Source organism: Carcharodon carcharias, chromosome 3 (assembly GCF_017639515.1).
Source record: "Carcharodon carcharias isolate sCarCar2 chromosome 3, sCarCar2.pri, whole genome shotgun sequence".
NCBI classification, from domain to species: Eukaryota; Metazoa; Chordata; class Chondrichthyes; order Lamniformes; family Lamnidae; genus Carcharodon; species Carcharodon carcharias.
This window is the reverse complement of record NC_054469.1, coordinates 15,462,419-15,482,620: the sequence shown is the minus strand read 5'-3', so window position 1 is coordinate 15,482,620 and position 20,202 is coordinate 15,462,419. Positions and strand designations below refer to the sequence as shown.

The window sequence follows — 20,202 nt, the reverse complement described above, 5'->3', positions numbered from 1 at the left end:
TTAATAATTTTTTAATTTTTCTATTTTTAAAGTTTTTTAGACTGTCACTAGTCTTCCTGAGACAGCACCTTGTCTCAGGGAGCAGTGCGCTCTTTCGCATGCATGCGTGAAAGAGCGCACTTTGACAGCTGGGGATTCCCTCCCTCCCCCTGCACAGGAAGCACATAACTCAAAATGACAGTGGGCCCTGTTTTGGCAGCGGAGTTCAGCTGCCCACCCACCGCTGAACCGGTGGGGCCCGCCTGCCAACCGAGGGCAAAAATTCTGCCTATAATCATTTAAATAACTGTCTATGCTAATATGTAGGTCATCGCAGGAAGTGATGCATTAATCACACGATTCAGTTCTCACACGAGTGGTTCTGGCGTGTAAGGTGAAGCAGCAACGAGCTCCGCCAGGGCCACTCAGCTCCTGACCTCATTACATCCTCGGTTCGAACATGGACGAAAGAGCTGAACTCCCGAGGTGAGGCGAGAGTGACTGCCCTCGACATCGAGGCTGCATTCGACCGAGTGTGGCATCAAGGAGCCCTAGCAAAACTGGCGTCAATGGGAATCAGGGGCAAAACTCTCCGCTGGTTGGAGTTATATCTAGCACAAAGGAAGATGGTTGTGCTTGTTGGAGGTCAGTCATCTCAGCTCCAGGACATCACCGCAGGAGTTCCTCAGGCAGGTTTCCTAGGCTTCAGCTGTTTCACCATGGGGTATAGCAGTATTGTCACTGGACTGGTAATCCAGAGACCCAAGGTAATGCTGTGGGGACATGGGTTCGAATTCGATGGTGAAATTTGAATTCAATAAAAATATGGAATTAAAAGTCTGATGATGGTCTTGAAATCACTGCCGATTGTTGTAAAAACTCATCCAGTTCATTAATGTCCTTTAAGGAAGGAAATCTGCTGTCCTTACCTGGTCTGGCCCCCAGACTCCACATCCACAGCAATGTATGAACAAGGACAATTCGGGATAGGCAATAAATGCTGGTCCCACCAGCGACACCCACATCCCATAAACAAATTTTTTAAAAAATCAATAACCTTCCTACCGTCAGAAGTGGGGATGTTCGCTGATGATTGCACAATGTTCAACACCATTCTCAGCTCCTCAGGTACTGAAGCAGTCCAAGTCCAAATGCAACAAGATCTGGACAATATCCAGGCTTGAGCTGACAAGTGGCAATTGTGCCACACAAGTGCCAGGAAATGGAGTCTCCAACAAGAGCAAAGCTAACCATCTCCTTGATACTCATCACTGAATCCCCCACTTTCAACATCCTGGGGGTTACCATTGACTAGAAACTGAACTGGATTAGCCATATAAATACTGTGGCTACAAGAGCAGGTGAGAGGCTAGGAATCGTGCAACGCATAACTCGCCTCTTGACTCCCCAGTGCCTGTCCACCATCTACAAAGCACAAGTCAGGAGTGTGATGGAATATTCCCCACTTGCCTGGATGAGTGCAGCCCCAACAACACTGAAGAAGCTCGACATCATCCAGGACAAATTAGCCCATCCACCACCTTAAACATTCACTCCTTCCACCACTGCTTACCATCTACAAGATTCACTGCAGGAATTCACCAAGGATCCTTCGATAGCACCTTCCAAACCCATGACCACTACCACCTAGAAGGACCCAGCGGCATCCACATCCCACAAAAGAATAAAAGTGATACTATAGTTTGTGCTTCGGATGTGCATGATCATTTTAAGCTCACTGTCGGAACTGTATCTGTATCAGATTTCTTCAGCGCTTTTGACCCAGGTCCTTTGTTTAATTTCGAGTTCAGTGATCAAGATAGGTCAGTATATCTGATTGATATATATTTTCCTGATGCTTTAGATGTGAGGTGCTCAAGTTAATCTGTTCCTCCGCACGACTTTTTAAAACTGGGATTAAACAACCTACACCTGTCTAAGGGGCTGTCCATTTACTTCAGTGCCTCAGATATTAAGTCTTTGTCTGCTCAAGGGTTTTAGAAGTTGAGGCCACTTGCATTTCCCTGCCCTTGGACATAAGTATTGGTGCTACTCAGGACTAATTACAACTATTAAATCCGCGAAGGAACTCAATATGTATACCTTACACTCCTTCAGGCTACGTGATTCAGATCCGACAGTCCGTCAATGCTTTGATGTAGTTCCAGTATGCATTCTCCTATACAGAAATATGGGTTCATTTGGAGCTTTTAGGGTATTTACGGCTATTCCGACCAGCGAGTATTCCTTTATCTTCTTTGCCTCCATCCATCAGTCCAATGAAATATCGAATGTGGACGTAGTGTCTGCCCAGCCTCCAACCTCGGAAATGAATTCCACAGACTCTCAATCTTTGGGGAAAAAAGTCTCTCTGTTCTAAGTCTCTTCCATTTCATCTTGCGTCAAGGTTTTTTTCCAGGACCCCCCAACAACCGGAAGGAGTCTGTTTCCACTGACCCTGTCCCGTCCTTTCATAATTTTAAACACTTCGATCATATTGTGAGACATCAAGATCATGAGGGGTCTGGGCAGAGTAAGCGGGGAGAAACTGTTCCTACTGATGGAAGGATCGAGAATCGACAAGGCAGGGATTTAAGGTCACTGGCAAAAGAAGCAATGGAGACACGAGGAAAAATCTTTTTCACACAGCGAGTGGTTAGGGTCTGGAAAGCATTGCCTGAGGGTGTGGGGGAGGCAGGTTCAATCGAGGCTTTCAAGAGGGAATTAGACTGTTATCTGAAAATGAAGAATGTGCAGGGTTATGGGGTGAAGCTGGGGGAATGGCGCTAGGCGATCTGCTCATTCAGAGAGCCAGTGCAGACACAATGGGCCGAATGGCCTCCTTCAGCGCTGTAACAATTCTGCGATATGGCTCACTAATCTGGAGGGGATCTAATGGAAAAAGACTTGGGGTGGGAGTTTGCATCTCTAAGTCACTGAGGAAAGATTAGCATAGAAGAAAGCTGAAATACTGCAAATGCTGGAAATCTGAAACATAGCTGGACTGGTTGAGCTGAATGGCCTGTTTCTATAATGTATCATCTGTGTACTCTATGTAGTAAACAGATAATTCTGGAAATAATTATTTACAATATGTATTAATGACTTGGATGAGGGAAGTGAATGTACTATCGCCAAGTTTGCAGATCACACGAAAATAAGTGGGAAGGCTAGTAGTGAGGATGACACAAAGAGTCTACGGAGGGATATAGACAGGTTAAGTGAGTGGGCTAAAACTTGGCAGATGGAATATAATGTGGGAAAATGTGAGGTTATGCACTTTTGTGAGAAGAATAGAGGAGCTGAATATTATTTAAATGGAGAAAGACTGCAGAAAGCTGCAGCACAGAGGGATTTGGGAGTCCTTGTGCATGAATCCCAAAAAGCTAGCATACACGTTCAGCAGGTAATAGGGAAGGCAAATGGAATGTTGGCATTTATTTCAAAGGGAATGGAATATAAAAATAGGGAAGTCTTGCTAAAATTATACAAGGCACTTGTGAGACCACACCTAGAATACTGTGAACAATTTTGGTCCCCTTATCTAAGGAAAGATATACTGGCATTGGAGGTAGTCCAGAGAAGGTTCGCTAGATTAATCCTGGGTATGGAGGGATTTTTTTATGAGGAGAGATTGAGTAGGTTGGGCCTGTACTCATTGGAGTTTAGTAGAATGAGAGGCGACCTGATTGAAATGTATAAGATTCTGAGGGGGCTTGACAGGGTAGATGCTGTTTCCCGTTGTGGGAGAGTCTAGGATCAGAGGGCATAATCTCAGAGTAAGGGGTCGCCCATTTAAGACAGAGATGAGGAGGAATTTCTTCTCTCAGAGGGTAGTCAATCTGTGGAATTCTTTACCGCAGAGGGCTGTAGAGGCTGGGTCATTTAGTATATTCAAGGCTGAGATAGACAGATTTTTGATCAGTAAGGGGATCAAGGGCCATGGGGAAAAGGCAGGAAAGTGGAGTTGTGGATTATCAGATCAGCCATGATCTCATTGAATGGTGGAGCAGACTCAATGGGCCAAATTGCCTACTGCTGCTTCTACATCTTATGGTCTTACAGGTCAGGCAGCATCTGAGGAGAGAGAGAGAGACAGAGCTAATGCTTCTATCAATGATATTTTGTCAGAAAACACTACCTTCAACTGCAGGTGAATTGCCAGCTCTGGGCATATTCCTGGACCTCTAACCCAAAAAGCCTTTTTACCATCCCAATATTTTTACATACCCAATAAAACTGTTCAAAGAAAATGAAAAAAAAAAGCTAGGATGCATGCAGCCCCTTGTGGCTCATGGCAGCAGCCAGGAGATTAAAACTTAAATGCTAATAAATTTAAATTTGACTCCAGGTCTGTCCTTGGAGGGGTTGGTAACACTGACTATGGCAACCTGCAGATCCTTCCATAGGATGTTGGTGTCAAGCATTCATTGCCCATCCTTAATTGCTCTTGAGAAGGTGGCGGTGAGCTGCCTTCTCGAACTGCTAGTCCCTGCGGTGTAGGTACACCCACAGTGCTGTTAGGGAGGGAGTTCCAGGATTTGACCCAGTGACAGTGAAGGAACGGCCGATATATTTCCAAGTCAGGATGGTGAGTGGCTTGCAGGGGAACTTCCAGGTGGTGGTGCTCCCATCTATCTACTGCCCCTCTAGATGGTGGTGGTTGTGGGTTTGGAAGGTGCTGAGGAAGGAGCCTTGGTGAGTTCCTGCAGTGCATCTTGTAGATGGTACACACTGCTGCTACTGTGCATCAGTGGTGGAGGGAGGGAGTTCCAGGATTCTGACCTGGGGACAGTGAAGGAACGGTTGATATATTTCCAAGTCAGCATGGCTGACCCACAGTGCCGTCAGGAAGCAAGTTGTTGCAGTCAAAGCCCTTTGAAGCTGTCCAAAACAGCAGACCATGCACAATCCGCACCAACAGTCCTCCAAGGTGACGGCGCTGTACGGGGAGTAATTGTGTCGCGATGACGGGATCATCTTCTTGTTTCCATAGCTCGTTGTTCTGTCTCCACGAACCGTCCAATTGGTCCAATCGGCATCACGTGATTCCTACGCCTGGTATAAAAGCTAGTGATCGCGGAGGGTTCGGCCTTTTCCCGTGCTCCTGAGCAAGTGGTGAGATGTGTCTGATTATGATGGGGGGGGGGGGGGACCGTCGGGATTGTGGGTCGTCTCTGGCCTTGTAGGTCGCAGATTTAGAGGTTTGTACCTCACGGGCGATGATGGCTCCGGCTGCTTCGCGGCCTCAGCCGGGGACCCATCTCGGTTCACTATCTCTTTCACCCCTCGGGCCTCCGCCCCAGGTCTGTCCTCCGGGGCCGCTGGTGAGAGCCGGGAAGGCGAAGCGAAAACTCTGGACGGTCGCACGTGGCGGGAATGAGGCTGGGCACTTAACCATTTCGCGGATTGGTTGAAGCGGTCAGGCTGGCGATGGCGCGGGTTGGCTGGCCTGGCCCCCCGGAGTGGAAGAGTGCCGCTGGCTGGCTGATTGGATACCCGCCGCCTGTTCCGATTGGCTGGGTCCCTTCCCTCGTGGATTGGCTGGTTGGGCACCGGCCGCCCGCGTGGATTGGCCGGCTGGTTGCTTGCCCTTCCCGCCCAAACCCCCCCCCCCCCCTCCGCTCTTGATTGGTTGACTGGACTTTCCCGCCAAAATTAATCACATTTTTGTCAATGCAAGTCACAGCAGGACAGGTCTGCCTGTGAGCTGTCTCTTCCTAATACTTGCTATATTAATGATGAGGCGATAGTTTGAGACCTTGTTCAGTTTAAAGGACAAGGTTTATAGGACCCTCATACATCTCTTCCTGCTCTGTTTTGTATCTGCTGGGAGCTTTAAAATTCGGTTTTACCAATTTTAAACTTTAAAAATTACACTGTTACAGGGTTAGGCACAATGGATCCGACTGCGGTGATGGACTTTGTGGATGTTTTGCACCTATGGTCAGAAGGAAGCGGCAGGTTTGTGTTTGCAATAACTTTTGACTACATTTATTCCAGTCCCCGGGCAATTTTGCAACTGGAGAGCACGCTGGTCCATTTCAGTTTAGTGAACCTTGGCTGTACCGCTCCCAGTGTGAGTATACTCATAAATGTGGAGACCAAAAGTGCTTACAGTGCTACAGGTGTGGTCTCTCTCAAGTCCTGTACAGTTGTAGCATGACTTCTTTATTCCTGTATCCCTTGGAATAAAGGTCAACATGTCATCTGTTCAAAAAAAATTCTGCTTTTCTGTTGATCACTTGTGACCGAAGTGAATAACTAATTTTGTATAATCAAACTTGGATACATTACTCTATCTCTTCATTAATATAGATTGTAAATACCTGAGGCCGCCTCATTGATGCTTGTGGCACTCCACTGGTTGATTGTCAAATTGAAAGTGCCCTATTTATCCCTACTCTGCTTCCTGTCTGTTAAGCAAGCCTGTACCCATGCTGATATATTATTCGCAACTCCATTAAACTTGTCTTTTGTATTAAACTTTTGTGTGGCACCTTATTGAATGCCCTTTGGAAATCCCAAGCATGCTACATCTATTGGTCCCCTTTATCTACCCTGCTAATTGCATCCTCAAAGCTCTAATGAATTTGGGTAGGTTTTGTCCACCTTGTTCCTGCCATCTCCTTTGAATCTCTTGCCATTTAGACAGGAAACAGGGATTTCGGTGACTTAGTGCATGACTCTCAATGCTAGCATGCAGGTACAGCAAGTAATTAGGAGTGCTAATGGAATGTTATCGTTTATTGCTGGGGTATTGAATATAAAGCAGTTCAGAGAAAGTTTACTTAACTAGTGTCAGAAATGGGTGGGTTGACTTATGGAGAAAGGTTGGACATCTAGGCTTGTATCCACTGGAGTTTAGAAGTGACAGGTGACTTCATGGAAAGATCCTGAGGGATATTGACAGGATGCGTGTGAAGAGGATGTTTCCTCTTGTGGGAGAATCTAGAACTAGGAATCATTTTTTAAAAATAAGGGGTCGCTCTTTGAGAATTTTTTTCTCTCGCAGGGTTGAGAGTCTTTTGCACTCGCTTCCTCAGAAGGTGGTGGGAGCAGAATCTTGGAATAGTTTTTAAGGCAGAGATTGGTTCTTGGTAAACAAGGGGATGAAAGGTCACTGGGTGTAGGGGATGTTTTAATTTGATCATGGCTGATCTGATTGTATGGCAAAACAAACTCATGGGGCTGAAAAGTGTATTCCTGCTCCTAATTTGTATGTTCCTCCCAGTTTTATAGTCTGTTTAATACCATCTCTCCTAAACCCTATGGTTCAATTTCCTTTTGTTATCCTTATCTTCCCCATAAAGAGCCATACATTTTCCTCAAAGTCCTACTGAGCCAGTTTGTGGTTTCAAAGGTTAAGAGCCAGAAATGTGCATTGCCAAATTATAATGGATGGGATGGAGCTACCCATTCCATATTTAGCACTGAAAATAGCCTTTATATAGCACCTTTAATGTCCCCAAGATGCTTCACAGCTGCATCGTCAAATGAAATTGATAACCTTGTGCTACATGAGATTAGGACAGGTCAATGTGGTAGGCATTAAGGAACATCTTTGAGGAAGGGGAGGATTATGGAGGGAAATCCAGGTTGCAAGCTGAGAGACTGGCTACAAGAGCATTTAAATAGTCAAGTCTAGAGACAACCCAAGGCACGTGGAGGTTTTGGGAATAGATAAGTTGATGAGCACAAATGAGCAAGGGTGGGATGTGGAGGTGAGGCCACAATCAGATCAGGCATGAGCTTATCAAATGGCGGAGCAGGTTGGAGGGGCTGAATGGCCTGCTCCAGCTCCTAAATTGTACGTTCAATTTAAAGGCAAGCTTGTGTAAACTTTGTAAAACCGCGTTGCATTTTTCAGATAATGGGAGATTTTAAATTTACTTTTATTGCCTGACAGTACCATTAATATAGTAACATGAGGTGAGGCAAAAACTGGAGTAGCCCAGTGTGGACAGTTGTAGGAGGTGAGGAATGATGAGAATTAAATTTGAGCTGTTAACCAGGTCAGGAGCCAGTGTAGGTAGAGGGCAGGGGTTGTCAGGGGAATGGCTGTCAGTTATAGGGTGAGCTCCATTTTATTGCTTATGACTTGTAGATAATAAATGTAAATTGCTATGCAATGAACTAGCTGTTCCCAAACTGGGTCACTTGAGTTGGAATCAGTCCCCACCAATCGTATTTTTGTCAAGGCCATTGCTGACATGCCCCACACATGCAGTTGGTGCATTGATTCCTGGCGATTGCAGTTTAGTTAGATGGGTTTCTTTCAGAAGCTGTGTCTACACAACTAGTGTAAGTGAGACATTTTGGTAATTTTAACAGCAGCCTATAACACCATGGATGGATTTTTCTGCAGGGCCTCAACCTCCTACAACGAGCCTTCTGGTTCCATTGCAGCTGAGAGAAAAAGTAAGAAACGTGTTCGAAAGTATGATGACTTTCCTTGACTGTGGGTTTATGAGCATTTTTGACAAATCTGAAGATAAGCCCAAATGCCTCATCTGTTTGAGTGCTGTTCAGCGAAAGCATGAAGCCAAATAAGCTTAGACGACACTTGCAGACCGTTCACAAGGATTGTCGGGAAACCACAATCATTTTTTCAGCTTCGGAAAGAGGAGCTTTATTGGCAGCAAGTCTCTAAACAAGCTGTAAGAGCATCTTTTGAGGTGAGCTATTGGATTGCCCAGGCAAAAGAGCTTCTCACAATTGCAGAATCTTTGATTTTACTGGCTGTAATCGATATGGTTAAAATAATGTGTGGGGAGGTGGAGGCAATTAAACTTAAAGTGATATCCCTCTTAAGCAGCATTGTGAAGATAAGAATTGAGGCAATTGCAGCTGATCAGGAATCCACGCTGATGGAGTGCCTGAAATACACCTACTTTTGCTCTTCAAGTTGAGCTGTGATGTGCACATGTTGGCTTTTGTGTGCTACATGTGGGAGAATGGTATTCTTGAAGACATTCTATTCTGCCTGTGCCCTGATGGTGAAATAGCTCACGGAATGTTCAGTGTTACAGGGCTACATGGAGGACAAAAATTCCCTGCGATTTTGTACAGATTGTGCCCCATCTCTGCTGGGCCACAAGTCTGCCCTGTGTTCCTTGATGCAGAGTTGCTCCATCTGCTGTTTGGACACTGCATGATTCACAGGGAGCAACTTGCAACTAAAGAACTGAGCGCAGAGCTAGGCAAAGTATTGGAGCAGGTCACATCAATTGTAAACTACCTTAAATCTCATTCACTTTATGTATACTTGTTCGCAATACTCTCCCAAAACATGGAGTCTGGTCGTGACATGTTGCTTCACGCTGGGAAGCGCTGGCTGTCGAGAGGAAGAGTACTGCAAAAGTTTTTTGAACTGAGATCAGATGTTTGCATTTGCAATGCACTGAAAAAAAAACAACTTGTTGGTTTTCTGTGACCAAAAGCAGATCTACCTCCTTGCTTATATCACAGACATATTTAGGAAGCTCAGTGAACTGAATGCACATATGCAAGGAAAGGGTAAAAGTGTTCTTCAACTGAGTGTCGAATCACAGCATTCACAAAGAAACTTGCATTTTGGAGGAGCAATATCTTAAAAGTTGAACTTTGACTCCTTCCTGCAACTTTCTAAATTTTTCTGACAATGAAACCAAACAATGTCCCATTCCAAAAATTGCCCTAGCAAGTACTGCTGGAAAGCATTGAGCTGTCCTGGGGCTGGTTTTTATGATAAGAGCTGTGCTGGTGTTTTTTAACCTTACAACCTTGCACCCATCTGGCTATAGGAGTGATTGAAAATTTCAACTCCAAATACAGGATAATAAATGTTGTACCTTTACCTTTTATTTTAGATTTAAAGAGATGACATTTCCAGTAGAAATAAACCGATTGACAAGATTTCACATTGAGACTTCACTTTTACTGTAACAAATTAGAATCAACATTCATCAAACATTAACAGGCAACTGAGGACGCCAAACTATAAGAAAATGGTAAGTTTTGCATTGTCATGCTTCTGGCAGGTATGTAGTGTTAAAGGGACTTTCCCAAAGTCATTCCCAGCTCCAGTTCTTCATCTCCCTGCCACACCATGTTGAAAGTTTGTTCTCTTCAACAATTGTTCCACTCTGCCTGAATTTTCTGGATCCAGTGATCACCCTCTGGGCATGTCTCAGCAACTCCCTGTTCAAGTTTTCTTTGCTTTTGCACAGCAGTGGCCCTTTTTCCTCATGGTCTCTTGGTAGCAGCTTCTATTTGTTCTGAGATACTATGTAAAGGAGCAAAAACTGCCACCTGGTACGTCTCCCATCCCCATGGCAAGAAGTTACATGGGGCACTTCTCCAAACTGAGGTGTTGCCAGGAGTTCCTGGATATATCCCTTTCCAGAGTGTTCTGTTTTACTTGAGTTAAAGGTACACTTGAAACATTATCTTGCAACGGTCAATGTGCATGACACTGGCTTTGTCTCTTCATATTACTTGCTAGATTGACAGGGTGGTTGAAGGCCTTCAGTTTAAAGGCAAACCTGTGTGAACTTTGTAAAATCTTGAGGGAGGGAGAAACAAGTAGTTCAGACCTGTTAGTTTGACGCCATGGTAGGAAAAATGGCAAAATTGGTATTATAATGGTGATAACTGGGCACTTAGAAAATATGATTGGGAAGAGTCACATGGTTATTTTAAAGGAAATCATGTTTGAGAACCAGTTGGGATTTCTTTGAGGATGTTACTTGTAGCAAAAATAATTTCAAAATGAGGGGGAAGCCACTTAAAACAATGAGGAGAAATTTCTTTACTCAAGAGGGTTGTGAATCTTTGGAATTCTCTACCTCAGGGCTGTGGAAGCTCAGTCATTGAGTATGTTTAAGGTAAGATTGATCGATTTCTGATAAACAATAAAGTAAAGGGTTATGGGGATAGTGTGGATAAAAAGCATTGAAGTGTTTTGCTTTATTGAATGTTGGGCTGTTTCTATAAACAAGACAGGAAGGGCAAAGGATTTTGGGTTGGACAATACACATTCCTGCTGGTGGAGTGCTGGAGCCCAACAGACTGTTTAAATGGATCAGAGAAGGGAGTCTCTGGGGATTTTGTGCTATAAGGACTCTTATGACCCAAGCAAGAGGGTTTCAGCATAATAGTGTCTGGGACTTGGGATTGAATATGGCTGAAGTTATGAGTGATCTTTGTAGTATTGACTATTCAAAGTGAAATTTACTTTTTTATTTAAAATATCTTTCACTTTAATGTTTGAATTATGTTGATTTTTGGATTTAACAGTGGAAATTTTAAAAGGTGAAATCTTGTCCAGTGCTTTTTTTCCCATTGGCATTTTGGAGTTTCCTTTTTAAAAAGTTCTTTCTCTACAGGGGTTGTAACAGTAGAGGACTGGAGGTGGTGATAACTAATAAAATGGAGCATATGAATGTACTTGTAGATTACAAATGTGTTTCTATATGATAAACAAAGGTCAGAGCTCTGGTAGTGAGGTGATGGGGTAATGCTGTTTCTTAGCTGACACCTCTGCCGTTTGCTTTTTTAGTCTGAATCATGAATAGGAAGTTATAAATCCCCAGCAATTGTGGACATAGGTGCACAGATTTATTCTATTCTTCCCTTGCAGGTATACTGTCAGTAGGATAACTCAAGCCTATCCTGACTGGAATTCTTCAACCAGCATCATCAGCCTTGTTGGGAAACAGAATGGAAGAACGTCATTATCAAGCTGAAGGCCTACATCCAGTGTCTTGAATCCACATCTGGTGGGGCAGTAGAGGAATGCCACAGATGTGCTGTAATGTCAATGAGTCTTAAGCTGAGAGGAAATTCAGACTTTTCAGCCAGGAAACTAGACACCTGAGATCATGTCAAGAGGTGTCTGGCTGATGAACTAGAATAAAAGCAGAAACTGCTGGAAATACTCTGCAGGTCAGGGAACATCTGTGGAGAAACAGTTAACATTATCAAGTTGTTGATCTTTCATCAGAACTGGAAAAGCATTAGAGATGTAGGAGAGTTGAAGTACTTTGCAAAAATATTATTTTAATCAGCCCCCTCTTCACTCCTCCCCCCCCAACCCCCCATGCATTGTAATCAGCTCCTCTTCCCACTTGCCCTCCCCCACATGTGCACTAATTAGACCCTTCACCCTGCATGTACTGTAATCAGCTGCTTCCCCCTTCCCACACACACACTGGTCAGCCAGCAGGGTGGCAGAGCAGCTCTGACATCCTGAACCCCAGCCCAAGTAGGTGTTTGGTTGCAGCCCTACAGGTGCCAATTTTTTTAAGTGGTTTAGAAGAAACAGTTCCTGAGACTGGGGTGAGCAGGGAAGGGCCAGATGCTGCTTGAGCCCCAGAGCAGTTAGAGAACTGCTGGTTTAAAAACCCAGAGTACAGCTTCAAGGAGCACCCTGCTTTTTTTAGAGTGAGGCCACTGTCATTAACTGACCATATAACCATTTTAAAAACCCAATTTGGGTTCACTTTGGATCCTTCAAGGAAAGGAATCCTTCCTGGTCTGGCCCATTTGCGACTCCAGTCCTGCATCAGCATGACTGACTGTGAGTCGCCCTTTGAGGCAGCTGAGTGAACTGTTCAGTTTATCCTGCCCTCCGACTAATAAATAACCAGTGATACCAACACCCGAGGGAATATGAGGTGAACTCAAGATCAAAAATAAAATCCCTGCAATTGCTTGAACAATTAGGTGCAGGATAGAGGCAGACTATGGAATCGATGAAATGAATAACCTAAATCCTCTGATTATGAAGTGCAGCATTTTCTTCAAGCTGAGTTGTAAAATTTTTTTGGCTTGGAGCTCCATTATAATGGACTATAATGCTGTTTATGGTTGTGTAATACATTTACAATGTTTCGCAAGCATTTGATTACACAATTGTTCTGAATAACTTACTTGTACAGCAGTATTTATGCTTTACACATGCCAGCTCCCACCTTGCTTCATATCTCCCCAGGAATAAATGCTATTGCTTTCACTCTCAGCTCTTGTCTTTTTTTTTCTAATTATACTAATGTTCCCTTTGATCCCTATCTTCTATTTTTGCTGTGTTATGAGTCACTTGCAGTCATCTGACTACAGCTTGACTTCTCACTTTGGAAGCATCTTCAGGTGCTTGGCTATTTAGAAGCAGGTTTAATTGAATTGAGTAACTCCTCCACCCCCCCTCCCCATTGGAGGGAGGAGATGGAGTGTGTTAAGAAGCTTCATGATGTGATTCCTGTTTGGGGTAAGCTCCAGTGTTCAGCCTGGTTAGGCAACATGTACAGTGGGCAGGGTTAGCAACTGCAATTACATGTATTCCTGGAGGTTTCATCACATGACTTTCCTCCAGCCATTAGCTGTCAATGCATCTGACTTGGTAAAGAGAAATGTTCAAAGAAAACTTTAAAAAAAATCTTTAACATCCTGATGATTTTTCTCCAGGGTTGCACAAAACAGTGTCCTGAAGATTGATCTTCAATGCCTGGAGACTCTCAGCCAATCTGGAGGGTTGGAAGCTCCAACAGTGGAGGCAGCATTGAGGCTGCTTCAAGCCATGCCTAAATCGGTCACTCTTGCCTCCACGGTTCAAGTTCTACCCTAGTCCAGTACCAAGGGAGTGCTGCACTGTGAGCTGGTGCCATTGTGCAGATAGGAATTAAACTGGGGCTTTTCTAAAACCAGGTTGATATAACAGACCTCATGTCATCATAACTTTGAAGTGTGTGGTGTCCAGGCTAATATTCCAAAGTTGACATCTTAAAAATCAGATTATCTGGTACATTCCCACATTGTGGGAACTTGCTATGCACAAATTGGCTTCTGCATTTTCTACATTGCAATAATGACTCCTTTACAGGAAATGGCTTGAAAAGGGACAGGAATGACCAGTCATCTCAATGTTCCTGCTTAAAGGGTTTTCAGGTGAGATTGGGGAGGTGGGGGGGCGGGGCGGGGTTGACTGGTCAAAAAAACAATCCCTATGGATTGAGCCAAGGAACTAATAAGGGCAGTCACACTGTACTATAGACCCTCCATAGTCACAGAGATAGAAGAGGTGAGAATAAATTGTGGGGTTGAAATCAGAAAGGAAATGGGGAAAGCAAAGAGGGAAAGACTGCCAAATAAAATCAAGGAGAGCCCAAAAGACTACATAAGAGTAAGGAGATAGCTAAGGAAAGAGTAGAGCCAATAAGAGATCAAAAAGGTAACGTGTAGAGGTGGAAACTGGGTATGAATATGTCACGAAAGGAGAATGCAGAATATTGGATTTTAAACGTAGGGAGATAAAGCGTTCAGGGGATTAACATCCTTGAAAGTAGATAATTTACCAGGGCTGGATGAAAGATACCCAAGGCTGTTTAAAAGAAGCCAGGGAGGAAGCAGTTGATGTCTGACCATCACTTGCCAGCCCTCATTGGGATCAGTCCTGGGGAAGGTGGGATCTATACAAGCTGGATGGCCTATACCTGAACAGGACTGGGATGAATGTCCTTGCAGGGAGATCTTGTGCTGTTGGGGAGGGTTTAAATTAGATGATCAGGAGGGTGGGAACGTGAGGGCAGATTCAAACAGGACAAATTCAGAGCAGGAGACAGGAAATTAGCGGATAACTGACAGACAAAAAGCAAAGGTTAAAAAGTTTACAGTGCAGGAATTTGGCAATGTTAAATGGTATTTTTTTAAATTAAGGAGTATAGCAAACAAAGCCAAAGAGCTAAGGGTGCAGAAAGACACATGGCAGCATGAAATCATTGTTATAGTGGAAACTTGGCTTAAGGAGGGGCAAAAATGGCAGCTCAATATCCCTGGATATAGAGTTTTCAGGTAGGGTAGAGAGGGGGATAAAAAAGGTGGGGCTGTAGCATTATTGGGTAAAGAATCAATTACAGCTGTGAGGAGGGATGATACACTAAATGAAGCATCAAGCGAGACCATATGGATTGAGCTCAGAAATAAAATGGGCAGCCACACTGCTAGCTGTGTACTATAGGCCCCAAAATAGAGTTGAGAGCAAATATGAGTGCAAAAACAATAGGGTAGTAATTGTTGGGTACTTCAACTATCCTAATATCGATTGGCATACGAACAATGTGAAGGGCACAAAATTCTTGAACTGCATACAAGAGAACTTTTTTTAGCCAGTACGTAACAAGCCCAACGAGAGGGGGCACAATTCTAGATTTAGTCTTAGGAAATGAATCTGGGCAAGTGGATGAAGTAGCAGTGGGGGACCATTTTAGAGAAAGTGACCATAATACAAGTAGATTTAATATAATTATGGAAAAAGGACAAAGATAGAACCGGAATAAAAGTTCTAAATTGGGGGAAGACAGATTTTACACTGGGAGGTAAGCTGGTGAGAATGGACTGAATACAGATATTAGAAAAAAAAACTGTTAGATCAGTGGGAGGTATTCAAAAGCGAGATTTTACAGGTACAGTGTAGACATGTCCCCGCAAAGAAAGAGGATGGTACTGCCAAATCTAGAGCCCCCTGGTTATCCAGAAGCCTACAGGCCACGATGAAGCAGAAACAGAAAGCTTATGACAGTCACAAAATACTTAATACTGTAGAAAGCCTAGAGGAATAGAGAAAATACAGGGGTGAAGTAAAAATGGAAATTAGGAAAGCAAAGAGGATATTAAAAGATATTGGCAGGTAAAATCAAAGAAAATCCTAAGATGTTTTAGCAGAACGTTAAGAGCAAGAGAGTAACTAAGGAAAAGGTAGGGCCTGTCAGAGGTGTACATAGTAACTTGTGGGTTGATGCAGAAGATGTGGGCCGGGTTCTCAATGAGTATTTTGTCTCTGTCTTCACTAAGGAGAGGGGTGGTGCAGACTGGCATAGTGGTATTGTCACTGACTGGTATTCCAGATACCCAGGGTAATGTTCTGTGGACCCAGGTTCAAATCCCACCATGCCAGATGGTGAAATTTGAATTCAATAAAAATCGGGAATTAAAAGTTTGATGATGACCATGAAACCATTGTTGATTGCTGTAAAAACCCATCTGGTTCACTAAGGAAATCTGTTGTCCTTACCTACATGTGACTCCAGACCCACAGCAATGTGGTTGACTCTTAAACTAGGCATAGACAATAAATGCTGGCCTAGCCAGCGATGCCCAATATAACAAAGAGTTTAGTTAAAGAGGAGTGTGAAATATTAGATACAATAAGCATAATGAGAGGGGAAGTACTGGAGGGACTGGCATCCTTGAAGGTGGATAAGTCACCAGAGCCAGATGAATTGTATCCCAGAGTGTTGAAGGAAGCCAGGGAGGAAATAGTGGATGCTCCGAGGATCACTTTCCAATCCTCACCAGATACAGATGAAGTCCCAGAGAATTGGAGGTCTGCTAATGTTGATACCATTATTGCGAGGGATAGGCCAGAAAATTATAGGCCAGTCAGTCTCCAACTTTGGTGGTAGGCAAATTATTGGAAACAATTCTGAGAGACAGGATAAACTGTCACCTAGAAAGTAATGGATTAATCAGGGATAGACATCATGGTTTTGTTAGGGGAAGGTTGTGCCTTACTCATTTCATCAAATTTTTTTGAGGAAGTTACAAGGAGGATTGATGAGGGTAGTGCAATGGATGTTGTCTACATGGATTTCAGTAAGGCACTTAACAAGGTTCCACATGGCAGACTGGTCAGGAAAGTGAGATCCCATTGGATACAGGAGAAGGTGGCAGGTTGGATCCAAAATTGGCTCCGCAACAGGAAACATGGGGGAATGGTTGATGGATGTTTTTGCGAATGGAAAATGGTTTCCAGTGGTGTTCCACAGGGTTCAGTGTTGGGTCCCTTGATGTTTGTTGTACATTTTAATGATTTGGGCTTAAGTGTGGGAGGCACGATTGGGAAATTTGCAGATGACACAAAAATTGGCCATGTAGCTGATAGTGAAGAGGATAGCTGTTGACTCCAGATTGACATTAATGGTTTGGCTGAGTTGGTGGAAAAGTGGCAAGTGGAATTCAATCCGGAAAAGTGTGGGGTAATGTATTTGAGGAGGGCAAACAAAACAAGGGAGGGAGTACACCATAAAATGGGGGAATAGAGTGGCAGGGGAAGTGAGAGATCTTGGTGTGTATGTCCACATGTCCCTTCATGTGGCAGGACATGGAGATAAGGTGGTAAAGAAAGCATTTGGAATGCTTTCCTTTGTTGGGCGAGGTACTGAATATAAAAGCAGGGATGTAATGCTGGAACTGTATAAAACACTGGTTAGGCCACAGCTGGAATTTTGTGTACAGTTCTGGTCACCACATTACAGGAAGAACATGATTGCTCTGGAGAGAGTGCAGAGGAGATTCACAAGAATGATACCAGGGCTTGAAAATTGCAGCTATGAGGAGAGATTGGATAGGCCTTAGAACAGAGATGGCTACGGGGTAGCCTAATTGAGGTGTACAAGATTATGAGGGACCTAGATAGAGTCGAGAGGAAAGGCTTGTTTCCCCTAGCTGAGGGATCAATTGTCAATTACCAGGGGGCATAGATTTAAGGTGATTGGTAGAAGGATTAGAGGGGACATGAGGAAAAACTTTTTCACCCAGTGGGTGGTGGGTGTTTGGAATTCACTGCCTGGTTTGGTGGTGGGGGCAGAAACCCTCAGCTCATTTAAAAGGCACCTTGATCTGTACATAAAGTGCTGTAACCTGCAAGGCCACCGACACGGTGCTGGAAAGTGGGATTAAAATGGGCAGCTAGTTTTTTTTTTAAATTTGTCTGGCGCAGACATGATGGGCTGAATGGCCTCTTTCTATGCTGTAACTTTTCTATGGTGTATGGACATTGTTGTACAGAGATATCTGTTTGTGTGGACATTGTGTACAGAGATAAAAACAAAAAAACTGGATGCTGGAAATCCAAAACAAAAACAGAATTACCTGGAAAAACTCAGCAGGTCTGGCAGCATCGGCGGAGAAGAAAAGAGTTGACGTTTTGAGTCCTCATGACCCTTTGACAGAACTTGAGGGAGATGTACAGAGATATCTGTTTGGACATTGATGTACAGGGACCTCTGTGTGAATGGACAGTGGTGTGCAGGGATCTCTGTGTGAGCGCACAGTGATGTACAGGGATCTCTGTGTGAGTGGACAGTGGTGTACAGGGATCTCTGTGAGTGGACAGTGATGTACAGAATTCTCTGTGTGAGTGGACAGTGATGTACAGGGATGTGTGTGAGTGGACAGTGATGTACAGGGATCCCTGTGTGTGAGTGGACAGTGATGTACAGGGATGTGTGTGAGTGGACAGTGATGTACAGGGATCTCTGTGTGTGAGTGGACAGTGATGTACAGGGATCTCTGTGTGTGAGTGGACAATGATGTACAGGGATCTCTGTGTGTGAGCGCACAGTTATGTACAGGGGTATGTGTGAGTGGACAGTGATGTACAGGGATCTCTGTGTGTGATTGGACAGTGATGTACAGGGATCTCTGTGTGTGAGTGGACAGTGATGTACAGGGATGTGTGTGAGTGGACAGTGATGTACAGGGATCTCTGTGTGTGAGTGGACAGTGATGTACAGGGATCTCTGTGTGTGAGTGGACAGTGATGTACAGGGATCTCTGTGTGAGCGCACAGTGATGTACAGGGATGTGTGTGAGTGGACAGTGATGTACAGGGATCTCTGTGTGTGAGTGGACAGTGATGTACAGGGATCTCTGTGTGAGTGGACAGTGATGTACAGGGATGTGTGTGAGTGGACAGTGATGGACAGGGATCTCTGTGTGTGAGTGATCAGTGATGTACAGGGATCTCTGTGTGTGAGTGGACAGTGATGTACAGGGATGTGTGTGAGTGGACAGTGATGGACAGGGGTGTGTGTGAGTGGACAGTGATGTACAGGGATCTCTATGTGTGAGTGGACAGTGATGTACAGGGATCTCTGTGTGTGAGTGGACAGTGATGTACAGGGATCTCTGTGTGTGAGCGCACAGTGATGTACAGGGATCTCTGTGTGTGAGTGGACAGTGATGTACAGGGATGTATGTGAGTGGACAGTGATGTACAGGGATGTGTGTGAGTGGACAGTGATGTACAGGGATGTGTGTGAGTGGACAGTGATGTACAGGGATGTATGTGAGTGGACAGTGATGTACAGGGATGTGTGTGAGTGGACAGTGATGTACAGGGATCTCTGTGTGTGAGTGGACAGTGATGTACAGGGATCTCTGTGTGTGAGCGCACAGTGATGTACAGGGATGTGTGTGAGTGGACAGTGATGTACAGGGATGTGTGTGAGTGGACAGTGATGTACAGGGATGTATGTGAGTGGACAGTGATGTACAGGGATGTGTGTGAGTGGACAGTGATGTACAGGGATGTGTGTGAGTGGACAGTGATGTACAGGGATGTGTGTGAGTGGACAGTGATGTACAGGGATGTGTGTGAGTGGACAGCTATTGGCAGGGGCGTGATTTGCGGGGGGGAGTGCTGCTTGCGGACAGTGTCCAGATCTCCGCTAAATTTTGCTGATTCTGATTCCGGGGTTGGACTGGAGAGAGTCACGTGACGGGAAAACGGAAGCGATACAGAGAAACAGAGGGACACAGACATAGACAGAGGGAGAGACAGAGAGGGACACAGACACAGACAGAGGGAGAGACAGAGAGGGACACAGACACAGACAGAGGGAGAGACAGAGAGGGACACAGACACAGACAGAGAAACAGAGACAGAGAGGGACACAGACACAGACAGAGAAACAGAGACAGAGACAGAGTGTGTGAAGCGGTGAGACACAGACAGACACGGAGATAGTTAGTTACAGTGAGACACCCCACCCGGGTCTCACATGCTCCGGCTCCAGGTCCTGTCCGGCCACCTGGCCCCGGGCTCCGGCCAGCAGCGGCCCCGGGGTCTGGGACTGGGTCTGGGACTGGCCGGCGGGCCAGAGCAGGAGGTGGTGCTGGTGCATGGAGTGAGGACAGCGATCGGCAAAGCCAAGAGAGGCAGCTTCAAGGTGAGGGGGGGAGGGGGAGGTGGGGAGAGAGAGTTGCGGGGGGGGGGGGGGGGGGGGGGGGGGGGGGGTTGGTGGGGGGGGGAGGAGAGGGGGAATGGGTGGGGGGGAGGGGGAATGGGTGGGGGGTGGGGGGAGGGGAGGAGTAAGTGGGGGTAGGGAGGAGTGGGAGGGAGGGGGAGGAGAGGGGGAATGGGTGGGGGGAGGGGGAATGGGTGGGGGGTGGGGGGAGGGGAGG

General features: G+C 45.1%; 1 protein-coding gene and 1 long non-coding RNA gene across 6 annotated transcripts in view; both read left to right on the top strand.

Moving 5' to 3' along the window:
- Positions 1-5,044: 5,044 nt before the first annotated feature.
- Positions 5,045-12,982, top strand: LOC121275684. 5 transcript variants are annotated; one of them, XR_005942540.1, is made up of 5 exons: positions 5,067-5,097; positions 5,868-5,943; positions 8,348-8,657; positions 9,831-9,971; positions 11,603-12,982. It is a non-coding gene; the product is annotated as an uncharacterized LOC121275684 (long non-coding RNA). The 5 variants fall into 5 exon arrangements; XR_005942542.1 differs by having other exon boundaries at positions 5,071-5,097; positions 8,348-8,400; XR_005942543.1 differs by lacking the exon at positions 5,067-5,097 and adding an exon at positions 5,143-5,183.
- A 6,653-nt stretch (positions 12,983-19,635) lies between these two features.
- Positions 19,636-20,202, top strand: part of acaa1 (acetyl-CoA acyltransferase 1) — a 29,788-nt gene continuing 29,221 nt past the window's right edge. The window contains exon 1 of the mRNA XM_041184581.1: positions 19,636-19,967. Within this exon, the coding sequence (XP_041040515.1) occupies positions 19,800-19,967 (168 nt within the window). The 5' untranslated portion in view covers positions 19,636-19,799. The remainder of the gene's footprint in view (positions 19,968-20,202) is intronic.